Here is a 21,426-nt window from a genome sequence, read left to right as displayed (position 1 = left end):
GAACTAGATGATAAGAGATTTGTGCAATGTATCAACTTCCACTGCTCATCATTAAGGCAAAGTGCACAGCTGTTAATTTGTGAAAGGAACTTAAATTGTGATTATAATTTTGGATTAGGCTACTTCCACATTCAATCAGTCCACAATCCGCATTGTCTCTGAGCTTTAAGACAGTGGTGCTTTTTTTTTTTTTTTTCTGTAAGAGGTGTGTCACTTTACGTCAAGATCCGCTGTTGATTGGAGGAAAGTGGCCACACCTGTCCTCTCATCAGTGAATCTGTGATCAATCTCTGTGGTCTACTGACGAGAGAATAAGTTACACCTGGCTTGACAAAGCTGCTCCTTCTCAGCCTGGCTCAGCGTTCGAACAACCAACTAAACCAGGATGGACTTATGAGACTTTGTCCAACCTGGCTTTTCCACTTATCCTGGATATCTTTATTCTACTTTCGAACAACAGGCCCCGGTTCTCTAATGGTCTTGGCATAGACGTCGTCAGCTCCTATGAGGCTTCAAATGTCACACTGATGTCATCATGGTTTAATCTCAGGCATGAGACTTTGAATTTTTTAACAAGTTGGATGTGTGGGGTTTGAAAGAAGTGGGCATTTGAAAAAACAAAAAAACATAGCCTCTATGTTACTGACCCTCTCTTTTAAGGTATTTTCCTGTAAATTTTCAAACTAAACAGAGTTGCCGTTCAGGCAGATCATCATAAACAGGAACATCTAGCAATTGACTTCACTGTGCACCATGGATCAACTCCACAACGATAAGGGTCTCAAATGTGTACATTCAAAAAACAGAAAACAGACACAGTCTTTCTATGAATTTGATGTGGGTATTTTTATTTTGCTCATTAGAAACATGAGAGATGATAACATACATGATATAATGCTTCAGCAATATTTTTCTCACATAAATCAGATTCTTTGCATCAAGAATGAATATAACAAATTTCAATTTCAATTTTCAAATCTCTCACCGGAGACAGCGTCACACAGTACAATGAAATTCTTATACTGTGATACCTCTGGCAACATTTAAAAAGCAAGTAATAAAAACAACACTAGTTAAAATGACAGTAATAACAAAGCTCATGCTGATGTAGATAGAATGGAAATGAGAATAAAATTACATTAACATGACAAAACTGTGTAGATAAAATACTTTGTCAATGAAAAGATCCCTAGATCTGTGAACATGGTTCAATTTAAAGTATAAAAACTTAAAAATATAGTTATTCAACATAAATTTAAGAAATCAGATTCAAGTTATCACAGAAACATAAACTCTATTTAAAAAGATCATTTAAATTTCATGTACTTTGGTTCAATAAAACTTTTCATTCTAAAAATCAATTAGATGTATGTATCTGTTTAATCACTTGTTTTTTCTCTTCAAAGAAAAATTACTGAAAAAAACAATGACTGTTTCATCTTCATGTAGATTCTTCTCATATCAAGACATTCATTCACAACTAGATACTGCACTTACTGTATAGTAACCTATTGAATTTACTCCATCCTTTTAAGTACTATTGTTCATTTTGTTACAAGCATTACATTAAACTTCAGTTTTACATGTATCTTTATAATATTGATTTACTGTCCACATGTATTACTCAAACAAAACACATTGTATAATTGTTTTATCTTATGTTTGTAGCAAATTTAGGCATTTTCAGTAAAGTGGCAGTGGCAGCAGTGAGCAGCAGCAGAGTTGCCAGGAATTATCAGGTATGCAGGAGCTTTAAAATATCCCGCCCTAATCAGATGAGGAGAGCATGTGACAGATCAGCTGATCATGATTGGTGCAGCTTGAGTTGTGAGTTGACCTGAACTATAGCTCCACAGGCTTCGCATCATTTATCTTCACTCACAATTTGTACAGTTCGTCCAGACTTTGAATCGCTTGTTTTTTACTGTATTCCCTCCACTCACTGGGAATTTCTCCTCTGCCCTGGAATTTCATTTTATGATGCTCCTCCAGTTGCTGTTGAAATTGACACACAAACCATTTCCAGTATGTCAGATAAGACTCATCAGCAGTGATCCTCCATGCAGCATACTTCTCACCACCTTTTGGGTACTCTTTGTAAGGAATGCTTTCATCTGAGTCATGACAGGGGTAAAAACCTTTGTCACTCACAACTAATGTTGTGCAGAAATCTATGACCAGATCCACTGTCCCTCTAAAGTGCCACCCTTCAATCCCAGAGGGTCGATGAAAAGGAACATTGTGTTTTTCAGGACTGTGATCCTCAATGGTGTTGGTGCAAACAGCTGCACAGAATGGACACTTCACCCAGCAGCAATTGCACAGCTGATCAATGAGGATTTCATCAGGCTTCAGTCTGAATTCATTCATCTTATCCAATGAGAGGCTGCTCATCTTCTTCATTATGGGTTCAAGGCCTTTCTCTATCTCTTCTTTAAGAAAGTCAAAACGCTTTATGTCTCTGAAGTTTTCAGAACGGATGACATCAAATCTCAACATGACTTTCAACAAACAGGAAAATTCCCTCAGCCACAAGTCTGTGTCTCCTCCCTGAGTTTTGACTTTGTCTGTTGCTGTAAATAAAGCCTGACTCAAAAGCTTTTTCACATCTTCAACATTTTTGCTGAGTATTTCTCGTGCCTTACTTCTGTGTGATGTGAAGATGTATTTCTTTACCTCTTCTTTGATGAAGCTCTCTACTTGTTGTCTTGGGTGTGTGATGTAGGTGATGAAATCATCAAAGTCCTCTTTCTCTGCCAGTGACTTCAACACATGTTTCTCCAAGTTCAGTCTGTTCCCACTGAATGCCGGGAAACTGCATTTCATCTCACCAGCGAGATCAATGGCAGTCTTGTTACAGACAGCCTCAACAGTGGAATCCTTCAGTTTGTCACAGATCATCTCTCCGAGTACAACAGTAGAAGAGCTTCCTTTACAGAAGCTTCTGAAAACGTTGTAATATTGATCCCTTTTGCTTTCTAAATGAGCACATGCATCATTCTTCTTCTTGAATTCCTTATGGGACGCCGAAAGCAAACTCTCTGTTTTGGCAAACACATACAGTAAGAGATCAACTGTGAACTCCTTCTTCAGAGCATATTTCCTCTGTGATTCAAATTCTGCCACTTTCCCACAGACATTATTGGCCACTTCTTGCAAATAAGTTGATCTGTAGCCTCTTGTTGCTACAGGTTTGTTCATGATTGTTTCAAGTGACTGGCTGTCAACATAATCAATCAGCGATCTGAGACCATGCTTTTCTTCATAGGGTAAAAAACTCCTGTTGTGTTGTGTTGACGAAAATCCAAAGAAATCTTTAAAAGCCGTCCATACTGTCCATGAAGATCTCCCTTTCTCTTTTGTGTTTTTGTGCGTCCTCTTTTCTGATTCTGATTGCTTGCTTTCGTCACTGGGCTCCTGATGCTTGATGACAGTCACATAATCAGAGTAATCACCAACCTCTGATATTTTTTTGTATCTGCCACTGTTTCTGCGTTCATTAATGAGAGCCCATTCAAAACCAAGCTCATGAATCGCATTTATCTGATCATCCTCCAAGTCAATGTCTTCAATAGGTTTTATATCTGCAGTCAGTTCTTTCACCCAGCCTCTCCAAACAGAGTCAAACTGCTGCTTAAGTTCCTTGTCATCTTGTGCCTTGTCTTTTAACTGATGAGCTAGCTCTATGCTCTTCTGTAGCAGCTTGTTCTCAAACTCTGTCGTCTGATCATCAAGCTTTTTACAAGCCGTCTTCTGCTGGATAACTCCCTCCAGTTTTCTTTTCACCCCTCTCACCAGGTCTTCATGAAACTCCTTGACTTTGCTCTCAAATCGACCTCGCCACTGAACCAACATTTCTTTGTCTCTGTCGTCGTCAAAGTATGTTGTCATATCTTTTTTGATTTTTTCATGTGTTTTGCTCATTTCACTAAAAAGGTCACTGAGCTCAACCTTGTCACGTTTTCCATTTTCAATTTCATTGTACAGCTGGTTTTCAACGGTCAGCATGTGTTCCCTCAGGGTCCAGGTCCAATTCCCATACTGAACCTCAAGTTTTCTGTACACTTTAATTTCAAGGGTGTTTTTGAAACTAAAAATAAAGTGTTCGTTCAGTAGGGCTCTCCACAGGTCCTCGATTTTGCTTTTGAACTGTGAAAGAGGAATCCCAGCAGACTGTGAAGCTTTCAAGAGGATGAAGTTCTTCAGTTCTTGGACACTCTCACTATAACCTGGATTTGGAGGAGCCATCGGTGGACTTCCCTCCCATAGCTGGGCAAAGTATTTCACATCATTTTGCACATCAAATGCAATGACGTCACTGAAACACTCAGCATCACAAACCTCCTCTTTGGCAGCTATTTGGGCCATCTGGTCCAGTTTCTCTTGCAGGCGTCTCTTTCCATCCATGTTTTTCTCTGCAGCTGAAATATCTGTAACATTCTGGTGAACAAACACACAACTTGGGGAAAGTTTAACTTTTTTCATCCTCATGAAAGCCTGAACAACAATCTGCAGAACATCCTGCATGTCAGCTGGATTCTCTCCAAAGATGTTGATCAGTGTCATGTTTCCCAGACCAACAACAAATGTTGCCAGTTCATTGTCGTGGTAAAGGGTGGTGTTACCTGCTAATTCAAGAGCACGCAGTCCTTCAGTGTCCACCACCAGAACATAGTCAAACTTCAACTCTGTCTTCATCTCCTCTGACACTTTGACCAGCTGCATGAAGGCACCCTTGGTGCATCTGCCTGCACTCACTGCAAACTGTAACCCAAACATGGCATTCAGCATGGTTGATTTTCCACTGCTTTGTATGCCCAAAACTGACAACACGAAAACTCTCTGGTCACCCAGTTTCTTGATGACTTCATCTAAAAGAGTAGTGACCCATGTTAGAGGGACATGACCTGCATCACCATCCATCAGCTCCATGGGGTGTCCTGATATCATCAGCTCTGCGGCCAGCTCAGGGAATTTAGACCAGTCAGTCTGTTCCCTCAGTGTTCGTCTCTGCAGAGATGTATGGGCTTCATAGATCTGTCCCATTTCTCTGAAGATGTGCTCCAAGCCAAAAGTTGCTGATTGCAGTTTTGTTGATATTTCTTCAAGCTCAGTTTGTTTTGTTTTAAACAGATCAGATTTGTCATGTTTCTTCTTCATGGTCAAGAGCTCAGACCACTTCTTGTCGTAGTTTTGCAGAATTGACGTGAGATCACCTGTGGAGAGCGCATCCATTAAGATCTGAGTCCATTTCAGGAAGTACTCTTTGTCTGTTGATGTCAAAGTTGAGAGACTTTTAATGAACAACTTCACCAGTTCACTGCAGGAAGCATTGCATTGTTGTTGTCGTATTTTCTTCAGTCTTGATTCCTTTTCACTTTTCTCCCTCTCAATGTTTCCTTTGTTTCCTTTGAGGTGATACAGTTCTTTGTGTGTTCTGCACCACTCATGCCACAGTCGGCCATGACAAGGGAGGAATGTATCTTTAATGGTTGAAACATCCATCCCCTTAAATAAAGTGACTATTTCCATAGCAGCAGATTTCCCTGTTTTGCAGACTGTGTCATCTTCATCCACTCTGATTCCAGAGACCTCGGCCATGGTTTGAAGCTCGAAGGATGTATGTGGTCCAGACAAGATCTCTCTAATGACCCTTTTTAGTTCTTCACAAACATTTGGCTGGCTTCTGTCTTTTAGACCCATTTTGTATTTTCCCTTTTTCATTTGAACTGCACAAGAATTATTGTCAGCAAAGAGACAGATGAGAGGCTTTGAAGACTTCAGAAGCTCTGAGATAACATCCCAACATTTGTCATCCTTATCGAAAGTTGGTAACAGAGCAACACTAACTGAAGATTTTTCAGTAAGTATGTTACGTTGTTTTTCCATTGACAGGGCATCACCATGAAGATTACAGAAGGCAGTGCACTCAGTGAAGGCATCATTGGCTTTCCCAGCAGGACAGTACCAGGCAATCTCTGCCACACCATCCATCTGATGGCGAGACTTGGTGCTACCTGGACAGTTTCTGTGGAAGAAGGTGTTGTGACGGTCATTGATCAAAGAGTTGATCAGCTGAGATTTTGACACTGACTCTGACACTGAACCCAGGCAGAAAAATGACACCATGGGTGTCTCAGCTTCACAGATGGGCAAACTCTTCATGGTGATGATGGTTGACTCATCTTTGATCTCAGTTATCTTCCATGTTTTTCTTATTTGTCTGAATGTCCACAGAGGACACTCAACATCCATTGTGACAGGGTCAGGGACAAGCAAAGGTAAGGCGTACTGACACTGTGAGAGCTTTGTCATCATGTTCTGCTTCAGGAAGCTGTTTGAGCAGCAAAACACTGCCATTTGAATGTCCATTGGATGAATGTGAGTCTGGTTTGATTGATCACAGTCAACACTGGGGCTAAAAAGAGTATCAAAATCACAGTCTTCTGTCTCAACACCATCAGACACTGCAACAGATTTTGATTGGCTTACCTCACCACTGTCTTGCCTTACAGAAATATATCTGGCTCTGTAGTCCAACATCATCAACCTCTGAAGAAAAGTCTGAGCTAGATCCTTCTCAGATATTTCATGTTCCTGTTTCACTGGTTGACATATTTTAAGAAAATCTGCTGGTGACCACTTCCGTTGATGTTCTTCTGTAAGGTGAAGTCTCTGAAGCAGAGTTTCTCTTTGACCTCGATTCACTTTGTTGATCTCTGAAATCTTCACTGGCAGCTGTAAATAATAATAATAATAATAAATGCATGTGTATATGAAAATGTAATGTCACTCAGTGGGACAGAAACATTCAGAGCTTGTGAATGATGTTTGAAAATTCTTACTTTATCCTTGATTTCATGCTCATCCATGTGTATGGTACCTGGAAAGCAAGAATGAACCAAAGTTCCAAATCAATATATTATTCAATCTCAATAATTTTGATATTCCAGCGTAGGTTTGGCCCATGGTCTAACGCACCGTGAGACCGAATTAAACACCCCTTCGAGAGATCAAGTTTGCTGACTGCAAACTTCTCTAGGCTAGTTGTAACGACTTCAGCACAGACAGCCAGATAGCAAAATACTGCTGTCTTTGTAGCCAAGAGCCAACTGCGATCAAAAAAGCCGCTCATAGCCACAGCACCATACTTCGTCAACAGTACAAATAGGGTCCCAGCACATAATAAGATGCATCAAACAACAGATAGCTTAGCCTGGTTTCTATTGAAAAGAGACAAAAACAGAACTCACTGAGCATTATTTGTGGCTATGAGTGGATTTTTCATCACGGTTGGCTCCAGGCTACAAAGACAGCAGTTTTTTGCTATCTGGCTGTCTGTGCAAGTTGCTCTAACTCGAGAAGTTTGCGGTCGGCGAACTTGATCTCTCGAGGGGATGTTCTACTCGCTCTCATGGTGCATTAATTTACGCTGGAATATCCCTTGTTTTAAATGCTTCCTTAATTTGTAAATTAAATTATTTGAAAATGTTAGCCTACCTTTCTCTGCGGCTACTGATTTTCCCTCCTCTGTTTTGCCATCTTCTTTCTCTTCTGAGTTTTCAGCACCCCCAGAGTCATCTTCTGGATCACACTGAGAAAACATTTGATTAGTTAAAGGTAGAATCTGGAGGTTTGTTCATTGTAGTTTATAAACAAAACATTCAAACCAGCCCCCTCCTCTTGGGCTCAACTGTGCACGCCTCCTGCCCCTGACAGCAGCAGCAGTTGTCAGGACTGCAAGGAAAAGGAAATACAGTCCGAGTGAAGCGCTGAAACCACAGGCCGATACCACCCGCAAAAGTTTCAAGTGATAGATGCCACTGCTAGCCAAAGTTAGCATTGAGGTAGCGGGTGTTAGTGGTGGCGCATAGCATCCTCCGCTAGCGTGCAGAGCCTGTTTGATGTTCTGTCGGTCCAGAACAATAGCCTACCTTTTCACCACACACTGTGGATATAATTTGTTATCATCGGAGAAGATTTTATGTTTATGTTATTTGTTTTGTTTTTTGTCATTAGATTCTTCACCGACAGCAGCTTTATAAAATTAATTATTTTATTCATTGATGTATTTATTTTACAATGGAGACAGTGAACACATCAGCAAGACAACGGCTCGTCAGGCCGTATAAAGCACTCAGTTATAAGACAAGACTGTGTAGGTTTTCATGTGGGACAGTGCGAGCAGAAATTGTTATAGGCTACATGTTATTGTTAGCGTCATAGACTGTAAAAAGAATGGACGTAGCGTCCGTGACGTCACCCATTGGTTTTGGGGAGTCGTTTTTGTGACTCAAATATGGCGGCCTGAACAGCGCCATGTTGGATTGGCCGGCCGAGAACCCGCCCACTGGCCTCGAAGCAGCTGTCCACGGAGCTGCTCGGACCTGTCACTCAACGTTTCCGCGCCCTAATTGGCCAGAGTTTTAACCTAATAACAGTAAAACGGTAGAGTTAAAAAAAAATTCACCCCCCTCAGAGTGTGTGCGGGGGTAGAAACTATCGATTGAGAAAAAAAAACGTTCTGACACCAGGCTTTTAACATGTTTATTGAGGATGTAAAATCGGCGATTTTAACATGGGGGTCTATGGAGAATGCTGCTTTCTGACACCAGCCCCCAGAGGAAGAAGAGGGGATTGCAGTTTTTTGAACGCGGAAGTGAGCTTCACTTCTCAGACCCACAACTGCCCCCTTGGTTAGCGTACATATTACAGTGTAGGACCTTCAGCCCCCATAGCAACAGATATGGTTCTTCATCCTCCTGTGGTAAAGAGGCCTAATGATGTTAGATGTAGTGTAAGTTATTTAGTTCCACACACTCTTTGTTTATGTAGTCAATTGAAGTATATTGTTGCTACCTTTTACACTTTATTAAGTTTGAGCCTGAGTTAGGTTTACCAAGATTGAGTACACTTTGAATAGTTGTTGACTTGAATATTTGAGTTGTGTGGACTAATATTTGCTGTTCTTTCGTTTTCCTTTTCATCAGAATTAACCAGCGAAACAATAAATAAGATGAACTGGACCTTCTGTGTTTGTGCCATTGTTTCAAACAACAACTCATTGCGTTGACCTACCATAATCCAGAACCAGTCTATCCCCACACCCAGTCATATTTTACATGTAGACTACTGAAAACCATCACACACAATCTGTGGAATGTTAATTTACCTACAGTCAGGTGAGAACCTGCAGTGGCAGGAGGCTGTAGGAGTGTAATCATCAGCAGAAACTGTTGTAATATGACCAAAGCTAAAGGTCAACATTAGGTTCAACACATACCATACAGAATGGAGAAAGGACCAACAGCGTCCTCAGTACAAGGCAAATGGGGGAACGGGGACAGCTCTCCATTCCGACACACCTCCACTTCGACACCCCGCTGTTCCGAAATACCCCCACTTCGAAACACCGCTGTTCCGACACCCTCCCCCCCGCAGCTGTCCAATGTCCAAGGTGCTGAACCGCGTGACGTTGTTTACACTCTGTTGCGGCTTGTCTGTGAAAAGTGCGCTGCTCAGGGACTGGGCAGATCGGGCGCATGACGTCTGTCCGACTACCCATTTCTCCGACCATACATTTCTTTATTTTTGCGTCCATTAGTCCGACCTCCCATTTCTCCGACTTAAGTAGCCCTAACCCTTAACCTTACCCTAAACCTAACCTTAACACTGTTGAATGGGTAGTCGGAGAAATGAGCCGTCGGACTTTTGGGCAGTCGGACTGATGTATGCTCCCCGGGCAGATCTGTCCCACTTGCTTTCTCCCCAACTTCGTTGTTGGAGATCTCCCACACAGTAATAAGTAATAGAAATACACTCCCCCCCCCCCCGCTCCGCTCGAGCGCGGCTGCCGGCTTGAGCTCACAGGGGCACGAGGCTGCTGCAGCCGCCGCTCGTGCTGACAGACTGACTGAGGGAGATGCTTTGGTTGGGCTTAGGCAATGAAGAAAGGAGTTGGTTAAAGCAGAAGTAAGTGATATATTTGTGTTAATATAAGTCTTAAATAGTTATATCCTCCGACAGCAATCACTTACATAGAGTGTTTGGTCTGAAACACGGGTCTGTCAATCACTCTGCTCTGCTCTGAGCCGAAGAGAAAACATTTATCGTATCCTACAGTTTTTATCCAATGAGGAGAGAGAACGGCATGCAGGGCTGTGTGTGCAGCCAAGGGACGCCGTGAATGTGGTGACGTAGGGACGAAGACTGTTATGGTGCGTTCAAGGAAACTTGTAACTCGTGTTTTTCCGACCTGTGAAGTCTTACCAGTTCGATCTGGTACGAGTTCACAGGTCGGAAGTTACGAGTGGCCGTTATAGTGACTTTCACCGGTAAAACAGGTCGGAAAAACACGAGTGGGTTGCCTGGAACGCTACAAAGTCGTAAGTTGTGACTTGAAGCTGTAATTTACGGTTTCAAAAGCCTACCTGAAACGCAGCATTAGCCAAAACGACCGGATCGCTCACTTCTGCTTTAAGTTTAGTAAAAAGACCAGGTAGAGGCTAGACAGGCCAGAAGCATAATGAACATTATATGTCATTAATATGAAGTAGGCCTATTTGCTTGTTTTGCAGTTAATTATGCACATGATCCCCAATAGCCTTTTCGAAATAGCGGGGTCTTTAGAAAAAATAGAAAACCCCGCTATTACGATGAATGGAAGTCTATTGTCGGAAAGGCGGGGCTTCGGAAAGGCGGGGTGTAACCATGGGGAACATACCTTAACTATTCAGCAATTGAATTAAGAAGTATAAGCTACATGTCTGTTTGATTTGAAGTAGATTACAGCTAAATCAATAAAGCTTATGCATTTTTGAGAGGTTACACATTACACAACCACACACACAGTATAGGCCTATGCCTCTATCAGTGATCAAAATGCATTGGGAGCCAAAAGAGTTCCTCCGGTTGGTTTTGAATCCCGGCCATCAGAATGACAGGTACAAGTGAGCTGCATGACAGACATTACTATCATTTATCAACAAGAATTTGTCCCATTTTCAGAGTTTTTTAGAGGCCACATTCTGCACTTTTTTCCCCAACTGAACTAATTAGTGTGAATGCTGAAAGCTGAAAGCATTCACACTATTGTTCTTCTGTTCGGCCATTTTCTTCCGCCTTTTTACGGTCTTCTTCTAGTCCTTCATGCTTTGTGCTATTTCAACAATTCATATATCAAAACGTGCAGCTTTTTTTTGAACTTTATCGGCATTACTTTTCTCTTTTTAACTATTTATACTTTTTAAAATATTTAACTTTTTCTGCAAATTAAACTCTAGACAAATTATTTTCACAAGTTTTGTAGCCACACTTGTCTTCTGGCTAAAATTCTGGTCAAAAATGCAAAGAGACTTAGATAATAATTTAAAATATTTTTTAAATGCAGCCAGGGAGCTCTCTGCTCTCATTCAGCCCAATGCATTTTTTTCACAGCAGCAGGAGAAGGAGCTCAACTTTGTAACTTGCTGTTAAGTGTTTTTTAATTCATTTTAATTCACCAAAAAATAGTCACAGGTCACAAAAAAGTCCTCTTCTTACTTGGTGTGGCTAATTTCTGCACTTTCCTTACTTTTTTTTTTTTTAAAGCAGAAGCCAGTGATCCTCTTATTAAAGGTTTTCTTTGACCCTCACATACTGTCTCTGTCTGTAGCCTAGTGGTTTGCTTGCTGGGCGTAAGACCTGAAGGTTGCTGGTTCAAATCTTGCCTCAACAACAATTATAGTGAATTATTTTCCCAGTCGTCCTCTGTTGACTTCTGATAACTTGCTTCATGTTGAAACTGCTGCTCTCAGCCTGAAATTCACAGAAATGTTCATTCTAAGTCATTCAAGCTTGACTCTCAAGCTTTCTTGGTGTTGACAGTGTTTCCAACAGGTGCAGCTTTGGGCTCGTTAACTTCAGAGTGAGACAGAGTGCAGCTCATCAACAGGCAACTGTGTGTACACTGTGGCCTAGAGGCAGAGTGAAAGTCTATTGACCATGAGGTTGTGGGGTCGATTCCCACCTCGGTCAAACATTTGTATGGTGATCAGTCACTGCTTGCACTATTTGCTAATTCTGCAACAGCGTTCAGCTGCTTTCAGCATTCACACCATTTCCATTCTTGGAAATATTTTTTCTAGTTCTGATCACCTGTTCTGAAACCAAAAACTCTGAATTTTCCAGGTCAGTCTCAGTCAACCTGGAGCTCGGGATTTTACTCAGAGTTTGTTGAGCCTGCTTTCTGAAACAGGGCCCAGAAGTGTCCATGTGCACAACAAAGCAAAGCGAAAGGGGGATGGGTTTCTGCAGACACAGTCACCACCACACAGTATGATTAAGCCGGATTTCCTAAGTCTAGTTTATTTACACTGAAAAAGAAATGTTGCTTTGTGACAGTATCTACAGACAATTAAAGTGATAGCTCACCCAAAATTCATATTTCACTCATTATCTACTCACCCTCATGTCAACTAAGGGCTGGGAGAAGTTTCAGAGTCCTCTGTGTTACAGCGGGGCTCCGTGCAGCACTGCATGTCCATATGACGGTTGCGAACGGAGCTCACTTTTCTTCGTCTAAAAAGAATTTTGGGTGAACTATCCCTTAAAGATCGCACCTGTTTTTAATGCACACCACACTAGTTTAGGAAAAGGAAAGGGGACACTTCATAACAACCCCTAAGGTGTTGTGCCACACGCGGTCCGGGGCACATGGGGACGGGAGTGGATCTGGGGGTGTTGGTGGGCTGCAGGCTGGTCCCCTGCGGGTTGGCAGGGGCCCGAGGCATACAATAAATTCAAAGACCCCCCTCCTCCTCCATCCTCCCTCCATATTGTTACCTTGTTTTTTTTCTCTTTTTTTTTTTTACTTTTCAACTTAATCATCTTTATCATTTCTCATAATAATGTTTTTCATACTCCCAAGCACACACGCGAGCACACACAAACACACAAACACACAACAAAACCACAAAACTTTGTTGTTGTTGTTTACTTTTCATACCTTGTTTGTCTGTCCTGTGTTGTCACTGTAATGTCATATTGCACAACAAGAAAAAGAAAGAAAAAAAAGATCTCACCTTTTCCTCAGTTTCAGCCGCTCTCTCCTCCAGCTGATCCACTGCAGGGTAAAGTGACAACAAGCATGTTGTAGGATCAAACATGACACAAATCATTTAGTCAACAGGAACCATTTAAAAGATTAATTGCAACAACTTTATGAATTATTGTTTATTTAGGGAAATAATGTGCACATCACTGTCCCATGGAAATCTGCTACAATAAACTCACAAGATATAATGTAGTATGTACATTTCATTTCTAGTAAACTAGGGTGAGATGTTGGACAGTGTCTTACATGTATCAGTCTCAGTAGGTTTCATTTAGTTACCTTTCTCACTGGTTGCAGACTCTTCTCCTGAGTGGTTGCTTTTCTGCTCTGAGTTTTCGAGGTCATCAACTTCCTTCACTTGGTCACACTGATAAAAAAAAGAAATGTTTTCCTTTAAACTCGAGTTCAGTCAGATTGTTTACGTAAGAGGGAGTTTGAGATTAAATAAGATTTGAAGAGATGTGATTCAGTTGTAGAAAACAGATGCTGTCATGTATTCATGATGTTCATAATGAAGGTTTTAAGTTGATGTTTGTTTGTTTTTGTTTTTTGGGTTTTTTTTCTTTTTACCTTTATCTCATTTTCATCCGTGTTCTGTTCTTTCCCTTTATCCACAACACAATATAAAAACAGCAGATTGTATAAGTTCAGTATTGGTAAATGTTTATTTACTGTGTAAATATAATTCCTCTCTCTAAGTGTTATGATAAATAGATTGATATTTTAATATAGGTAAAATGTCATGAACAATTCATAAATCTCACCGGTTTGATTTGGATGAAACACTGTAGAATCTCTCTTTTCTTCTTCATGGGTTTTGTGGTCAAGGTCTTCTTCATGCTCTTTATTCTCACCACCACGTGTCCATCCACTGTAGCAGTGTGGATCATTTCCAGAGACCATGATATCTGTTTTTTCCAGCAGTGTTATTATTTCATTTACGTCTCTCATAGTTTTTGTACATGTGTGGAATCTTTTTTCATCAAAACAGCTGAAGTTTTCCAGGTCTGTCAGTGCACTGGGACATTTTTCACCCAAATCATGAGTCATAACTGTCATTAAATAATCAAGTGATTCTTTGCCAAAGGTTTTCTCTAACCACTGCACTCCTGAACTGTAATGGCTGCCATGCTGACCATTTGGTAACAGCAGGAGAAAGGCATGAACTCCCTGATACAAAGGGAGTTTGTCAGTGTTTTGTTGACCAAGCATATCAATGATGGAGATGTGTCGACCACACAGATCATACAGTTTGAATGAAAACTGCCTCTCATGTGTTTGTTCATCATGGCCAAGTAACATGTTATTTGATCCGACCTCAATAGAATTTGTGTCACCAAATAGCACAAGTGTGAGTTCAGGGATCACTGCAACAAAAAGAACAGCATCTCATTGTTTATCACAGAAAACTGATTTTGCTGAATGTTGAATTAAATGAAAAAAGAAAACACAGTGATTCTCACGTTCTTTGATGTCTGTAGAAACAGTCTGAGATGTTGGACTTGTGTTGTTCAGTGTCTGTCTCTCCTCTGCAGACAGCTCACTAATGTTGATGCTGTTTTCAGCTTTAACCTCATCGACTTCACCTGCTGAAGGGTCAAAGTTGCCAAATTAGATATTAGTTTGATGATTTATGATGAAGTGAAACTGAAATAAAACTTAATAAACGTTGTCCTTTTTTCAGTTCTTCATGAAAATCTTACCTTTCTCATTGGTTGCAGATGCTACAGACTTGATGTCAGACTCTCCTCCTGTGGTTGTATCGTTCTCCTCTGGATCTTCCGCTTCACAAGGTTCAGACTAAGAAGTTAATCAATTTCATATGATTAGTACTAGTTCTCCAGGTTAGAACCACTGAGGTTAATATGTTTTCAATGGGAATCAAGGCCCAAAGTTGAAGAGCAACAACAGTCACAACTCAGTGAACAATAAATCAATCTAAATCAGTGTCCACAACTCCACATTCAGTCACTGAAATGTTACCAGCTCTGACCCAGTGAGGGAGCCACTGTGACTGAACCAGTTGCTCATTGAGACCAACATGTTAAAGTGGCATCAGATTGATGTGAAGGTGTGCATGTCTGCAGCTGAGAGAGCAATATAATGAAAATATGTCTTTCTTAAAGTTTTGTCCAATCAACTCATTCACTGCCAAACACAGGTCAACCCACTGAAATGAAAACCTGTTCAGCTGTAAAAGAAAATATCATGGAAAACATCTGATTTCTATAGGGTTATGTTTATGGGTTGTGCACTAAGAAATGTTTACAAATATTTTAGAGTTAGAGAAGATAGGCAACTGTACTATAATGGTTTTTATTTTACCGTGGTTTTAGCTGCACTTTCTTCCAGCTCTTCTTCTGTCAGGTCATGTAACAAAAACAAATTGAACAGGGTCACACTGAAAATCCATTAATGGTTTGATTACAATAGTTAAAGGGATAGTTCAACATTTTGGCAAATTCGCCTTTTACCTCGCCATAATCCCTATGGTCATAGGAGTAGGTTCATTACCTTTAATTATCGGTGCACGTTGTTTTGAGATCTGCGGGGCAGCGAACACAATGGAGGTGAACGGTACAGGTCCCCTGTCCCTCCAAACTCATCAAATACACAATCCAACAACTCCAAAACGCTCTCATGGAGAAGTTGTGACCTGCACATTCACCACGCTATGAGATAATCATGTATAATTACATAACATTACACATGAAGCAAATACTTGGAAGTATTTAAAATCACTCGTGTGTTCAGTTGTGTACTCACGACTTCAAACACATACACAGAAAGAGCTACCCTTGGCCAAGGCATGGTCCAGAGACTTGGCTGTTGCGGAAGAGGACATAAACTGGGAAAGTGTCTGGAAGAACACACTTCACTCGTCCAAGAACCCTAATCACCAGCTGATTCATTATAAGCTGTGTCAGAAGCCTATCTGACGCCACTTGTGAGATTTCATATGAAGCTGTCAACCAGCCCAAACTGTGGCCTGTGCTCCTTGAACACACCAGGAACATTTAAACATATGGTATGGGACTTCGAAGAGGTCTATGGCTTTTGGAGGAAGGTAACAGTGACTTTATCTAATATGATTGATAAACCTGTACCTCTGGAGCCGATTATCCTCTTGCTCAATGATGATTCACAGTTGGGGCTGAATGAGAAACAACGCAAAGTTTGGTTGGCTGGCTTGACGGCTGCCAAAAAGGTAATAGTACAACGTTGGCTACCCCCTCACAACCTACACACTAGGAAATGGCTGGAATACTTTCAGGATGTGGTCATGTTAGAACTTTCTACAGCACGGGAGAACAAAGCTAAAAGCTCTACACTGACTGGACTCATGGAAGAGAGCTGCTTCGGCTGTAATGGACCTGCTCAGGTCTGATTAAAGTACCCAGTACCAGTAAGACACCAGACTGAGAGGGGAATGGGGAGGGAAGGGTTGGCCGCCGGGGGGAGGGAGGGTTATGTTAAAATGTTTGTACTGTTGTTGATAATATTTGACCTTGATATATGAAAATTATGCCAATAAAAACAGTTGTTCAAAAAAAAAAAATCACTCGTGTGTCTGTCTCGCCGTGTCTGGAATGTAGTTCTGGCTATACGCGTTTGCCTAAAAAACAACAACTCTGTCTCTCAATGTTACATTATTATTTCATAGTGTGGCAAATGTGCAGTTAACAACTCCTCCACGAGCGTTTTGGAGTTGTTGGGTTGTGTATTTGATGAGTTTGATGAGAGACAGGGCAGGGGACCTGTACCGTTCACCTCCATTGTGTTCGCTGAGCAGTTCGCATCTCTGCCCCATGGATCTCAAAACAACATGCACCAATAATTAAAAGTAATAAACCTACTCCTATGGCTATAGGGATTATGGCAATAGGCGAATTTGCCAAAATGTTGAACTATCCCTTTAATAAATGAAATATCAAATTTTCAAATTACCTTTCTTATCTGTCACAAATAGGGGCTTGGTTTCAGTTTCAGACTCTCGTCTTCCTCTTCCTCCTTTGTCATCATGTCTCTCCTCCTTCATCTCTTCACCTGCTCATTGTTACAGTCACAAGACAAATCCCTTTCAGACAAATGTGATATTTAATTTTGACTGGGAATAATAATAACGTTAATAACATAATAATGTTATGCCAGTAAGTTATTATATCCCTTTAACAACCCCACCAAGAAGAAATAAGAAATTTCTTTGCATTTCTTTTACCCTTAGGTGAATCATAAGCACAATCAATGATTTTTTTTTTTTTCAACAGACTAGACCCTGTGGTTTCTAAAATACTGATCTCTACCAAACGGTTGAGATGTCACTTCTTACTTGCCACTTAAAGCAGAAGTAAGCAATCCGGTCGTTTTGGCTAATGCTGCGTTCCAGGCAGGCTTTTGAAACCGTAAATTACAGCTTCAAGTCACGACTTACGACTTTGTAGCGTTCCAGGCAACCCACTCGTGTTTTTCCGACCTGTTTTACCTGTGAAAGTCACTATGACGGCCACTCGTAACTTCCGACCCGTGAACTCGTACCAGATCGAACTGGTACAACTTCACAGGTCGGAAAAACACGAGTTACAAGTCAAAGTAGGGTCAAAGTAGCCAAATTAGTTTAAAGCAGAAGTAAGCGATCCGGTCGTTTTGGCTAAATTCTTGTCAGCCGATGGAGTTAGCAGTCCCCGCCCTCGTCATGGATCAATTGGTCCTCGTCCCTACGTCACCACATTCACGTGCATCCCTTGGCTGCACACACAGAGAGGACCGCCCCTTCATGCCGTTCTCTCTCCTCATTGGATAAAGGTTGTAGGATACAAGGAAAGTTTTCTCCTCGGCTTACAGCAGAGCAGAGTGACTGACAGACCCGTGTTTCAGACCAAACACTCTAAGTGATTGCTGTCGGAAGATATAACTATTTAAGACTTATATTAACACAAACATTCCGCTTACTTCTGCTTTAATAAATTATGATGAAGTGAAACTGAAAAATAACTCATGACCTTTTTTCAGTTCCTCATGAAAATCTTACCTTTCTCATTGCTTGCAGATGGTACAGACTTTATGTCAGACTCTCCTCCTGTGGTTGTAACATTCTCCTCTGGATCTTCAGCTTGACAAGGTTCAGACTAAGAAGATAATCGATTTCACCAGGTTAGAACTGAGGTTAATGTGTTTGAATTTGGGAATCAAGGTCCAAAGTTGAAGAGCAACAACATACAGTGCTGTCACAACTCAGTGAACAATAAATCAATCTAAATCAGTGTCCACATTCAGTCACTGAAATGTTACCAGTTCTGACCCAGTGAGGGAGCCACTGTGACTGAACCAGTTGCTCATTCAGACATGAGACCAACATGTTAAAGTGGCATGATATTGATGTGAAGTTGTGCATGTCTGCAGCTGAGAGAGCAATATAATGAAAATATAACCTTTTAAGCTGTAAAAGAAAATATCATGGAAAACATCTGGTTTTTATAGGGTAAGGTTTATGGATTGTGCACTAAGAAATTGAAAAAAATGTTTTAAAATTAGAGAAGATAGGCAACTGTACTATAATGGTTTTTATTTTACCGTGGTTTTAGCTGCACTTTCTTCCAGCTCTTCTTCTGTCAGGTCATGTAAGAAAAACAGATTGAACAGGGTCACACTGAAAATCCATTAATTACAATAGATAAAGGGATAGTTCAACATTTAGGCAAATTCACCTATTGCCATAATCCCTATAGTTATAGGGGTAGGTTGGGTTCATTACCTTTAAAGGTACAGTATACCCAGGGGGCAAAGCAAAAAAACGGACACGGAGCGTTGTAAAAGGTTTGATACCAGAAATGATATCTAAGAACTTCAAGGATTAAAACCTGGGTGAACAACCCGGTCAACTAGCTGCTGGAAAGCTACAGGGGGCCAAAACCCCTTTCTTGGGTCATTTTGCTGGTGAAATGATGTAAATGCAAATATTTAGGTACTACAATGGCATAAATAGTCATACAACTATAAAAGATTCTGGGGTTTGTTGCAACTCAATTTTAAGATATCACCCTCAACATCCCAAAAAAAGTAGGCTACTGTTCGCCTGACAAATTCTCATGAAAATTATTATTTTTCAGCACTTTATGGAGAATATCTATGCTTAACATGTATATAGAAAATTCATAAGCTTCCATTTGAGTCCAAGATAGCCTTTCTATCTCAAAAGCCCCACTTGCTGTGGCCAGCGGTCTTCTCTATCTATCTGTTCACTTTGGGGAGACCAGAAATAGAATGGTTTCTGATCATGCCAGTTAACATGGAGTTTTTCACAATAGGTGTTGCATTGTTTGGATACAGCCTGTAGCTTTCTAGTAGCTAGTAGAAAGGCTATCTTGGACTCAAATGGAAGCTTATGAATTAAGGAAATTTTCTATATACATGTTAAGCATAGATATTCTCCATAAAGTGCTGAAAAATAATAATTTTCATGAGAATTTGTCAGGCGAACAGTACTTTTTTTTTTGTCTTTTTTGGGATGTTGAGGGTGATATCTTAAAATTGAGTTGCAACAAACCCCAGAATCTTTTTTTCATGCCTCCCCCTATGTGTCAAGATACTCTCTGCCAAATTGTATAGTTGTATGACTATTTATGCCATTGTAGTACCTAAATATTTGCATTTACATAATTTCGCCAGCAAAATGACCCAAGAAAAGGGTTTTGGCCCCCTGTAGCTTTCCAGCAGCTATAGTTGACCGGGTTGTTTTAATCCTTGAAGTTCCTAGATATAATTTCTGGTGTCAAACCCTTTACAACGCTCCGTGTCTGTTTTTCAAAAAACTGGGATTTTGCCCCCTGGGTAGTATGTAAGAAATCTAAAGCAACTGGCCGTAAAAATCCTCTTAATATGTCACAGAGACTCAGGAATAATGTTCATATAACACGATGAACTCACCAACAACAATAGTGCAGCCAGAGTATTCGCATTAAAAATCTTTTTTTTGCAGACTGCAAATCATGTTTATGTTTTGAATTTACGTGTTTACATGTTGCGCCACCTAGCCCTCTCTCCTAGTCACGGCGGCGTCAGTGGCATTTCAGCCTCCGGTCTGCTTCACTGAGCTGCCGCTACAGCTGGGAGAAAAAATTAGATCGCTGTGTTTTGAATTTGACTGCAGTAACCGTTTTTGGCCACATTCTTACATATTACACCTATAATTATCGGTGCATGTTGTTTTGAGATCCGCGGGGCAGAGATGCAAGCTGCTCAGCGAAAGCAATGGAGGTGAATGGTACAGGTCCCCTGTACCTCAAAACTCATCAAATACTGTAGGCCTACAAAATCCAACAACTCCAAAACGCTCTCATGGAGAAGTTGTGACCTGCACATTTGCCACACTATGAAATAATCATGTATAATTTGTTAACACTACAACACATGAAGCAAATACTCTGAACTACTTGCACTTTTGAAATCACTCCGCCCAGCAGCTGTGTGTAGTTATGGCTATGCATTTGCCTTGAAAACAACTCCATCTCTTAATGTTACATTATTATTTCATATTGTGTCGAATGTGCAGGTCACAACTTCTCCACAAGCATTTTGAAGTTGTTGGATTTTGTATTTGATGAGATTTGAGGGACAAGGGACATGTACTGTTCACCTCCATTGTGTTCACTGAGCAGCTCACATCTCTGCCCCACGGATCTCAAAACAACATACACCTATAATTAAAAGTAATAAACCTAATAGGGATTATGGCAATAGGCAAATTTGCCAAAATGTTGAACTATCCCTTTAATAAATGAAATATCATTTTTTCAAATTACCTTTCTTATCTGTCACAAATAGAGGTTTGGTTTCAGACTCTCGTCTTCCTCCTCCTCCTTTGTCATCATGTCTCTCCTCCTCCATCTCTTTACCTGCTCATTATTACAGTCACAAAACAAAGCCCTTTTAGACAAATGTGATATTTAATTTTGACTGGAAAATACATGACACCATTCAAACCACTTCAGGAAATGATTTGATCAGGAGAACATAAAACCTAGTTCATCTTTTTATAAAAATACAACTAACATTTATTTTTGAGGAATTTATGAGGGTCTATCTATCTATCTATCTATCTATCTATCTATCTATCTATCTATCTATCTATCTATCTATCTATCTATCTATCTATCTATCTATCTATCTATCTATCTATCTGTGAAAATCTGTCTTCATTTTGTTCACAACAAGTTTCATTAGGGCCACGGGCCATCGCACCAGGCACTGATCCCTACAGCTATGAAATAGCTGCGAAATAGCTGCAAAGCCCGGGCACTACTGTTATTGTGTGGATTTTTTCCTAGTTATTTTCT

General features: G+C 40.6%; 1 protein-coding gene across 1 annotated transcript; it reads right to left on the bottom strand.

The window, feature by feature from the left end:
* Positions 1-948: 948 nt before the first annotated feature.
* On the bottom strand, positions 949-20,981 carry LOC310990520 (interferon-induced very large GTPase 1-like). Its single transcript, XM_083977924.1, has 11 exons — positions 20,893-20,981; positions 18,665-18,699; positions 18,123-18,219; positions 14,557-14,682; positions 13,858-14,460; positions 13,664-13,698; positions 13,373-13,460; positions 13,062-13,102; positions 7,501-7,594; positions 6,846-6,883; positions 949-6,738 (listed from the first exon to the last, which is right to left on the bottom strand). Exons 1-11 carry the CDS (start codon positions 20,975-20,977, stop codon positions 1,879-1,881), a joined length of 6,102 nt encoding a protein of 2,033 aa, XP_083834050.1. The 5' UTR covers positions 20,978-20,981; the 3' UTR covers positions 949-1,878.
* Between the last annotated feature and the right edge of the window lie 445 nt (positions 20,982-21,426).

The sequence above is a fragment of the Trachurus trachurus genome (genome assembly GCF_905171665.1).
Source record: "Trachurus trachurus genome assembly, chromosome: 8".
Taxonomy (NCBI): Eukaryota; Metazoa; Chordata; class Actinopteri; order Carangiformes; family Carangidae; genus Trachurus; species Trachurus trachurus.
The sequence above is the reverse complement of the archived record's forward strand: the minus strand, read 5'-3'. Positions and strand labels throughout refer to the sequence as shown.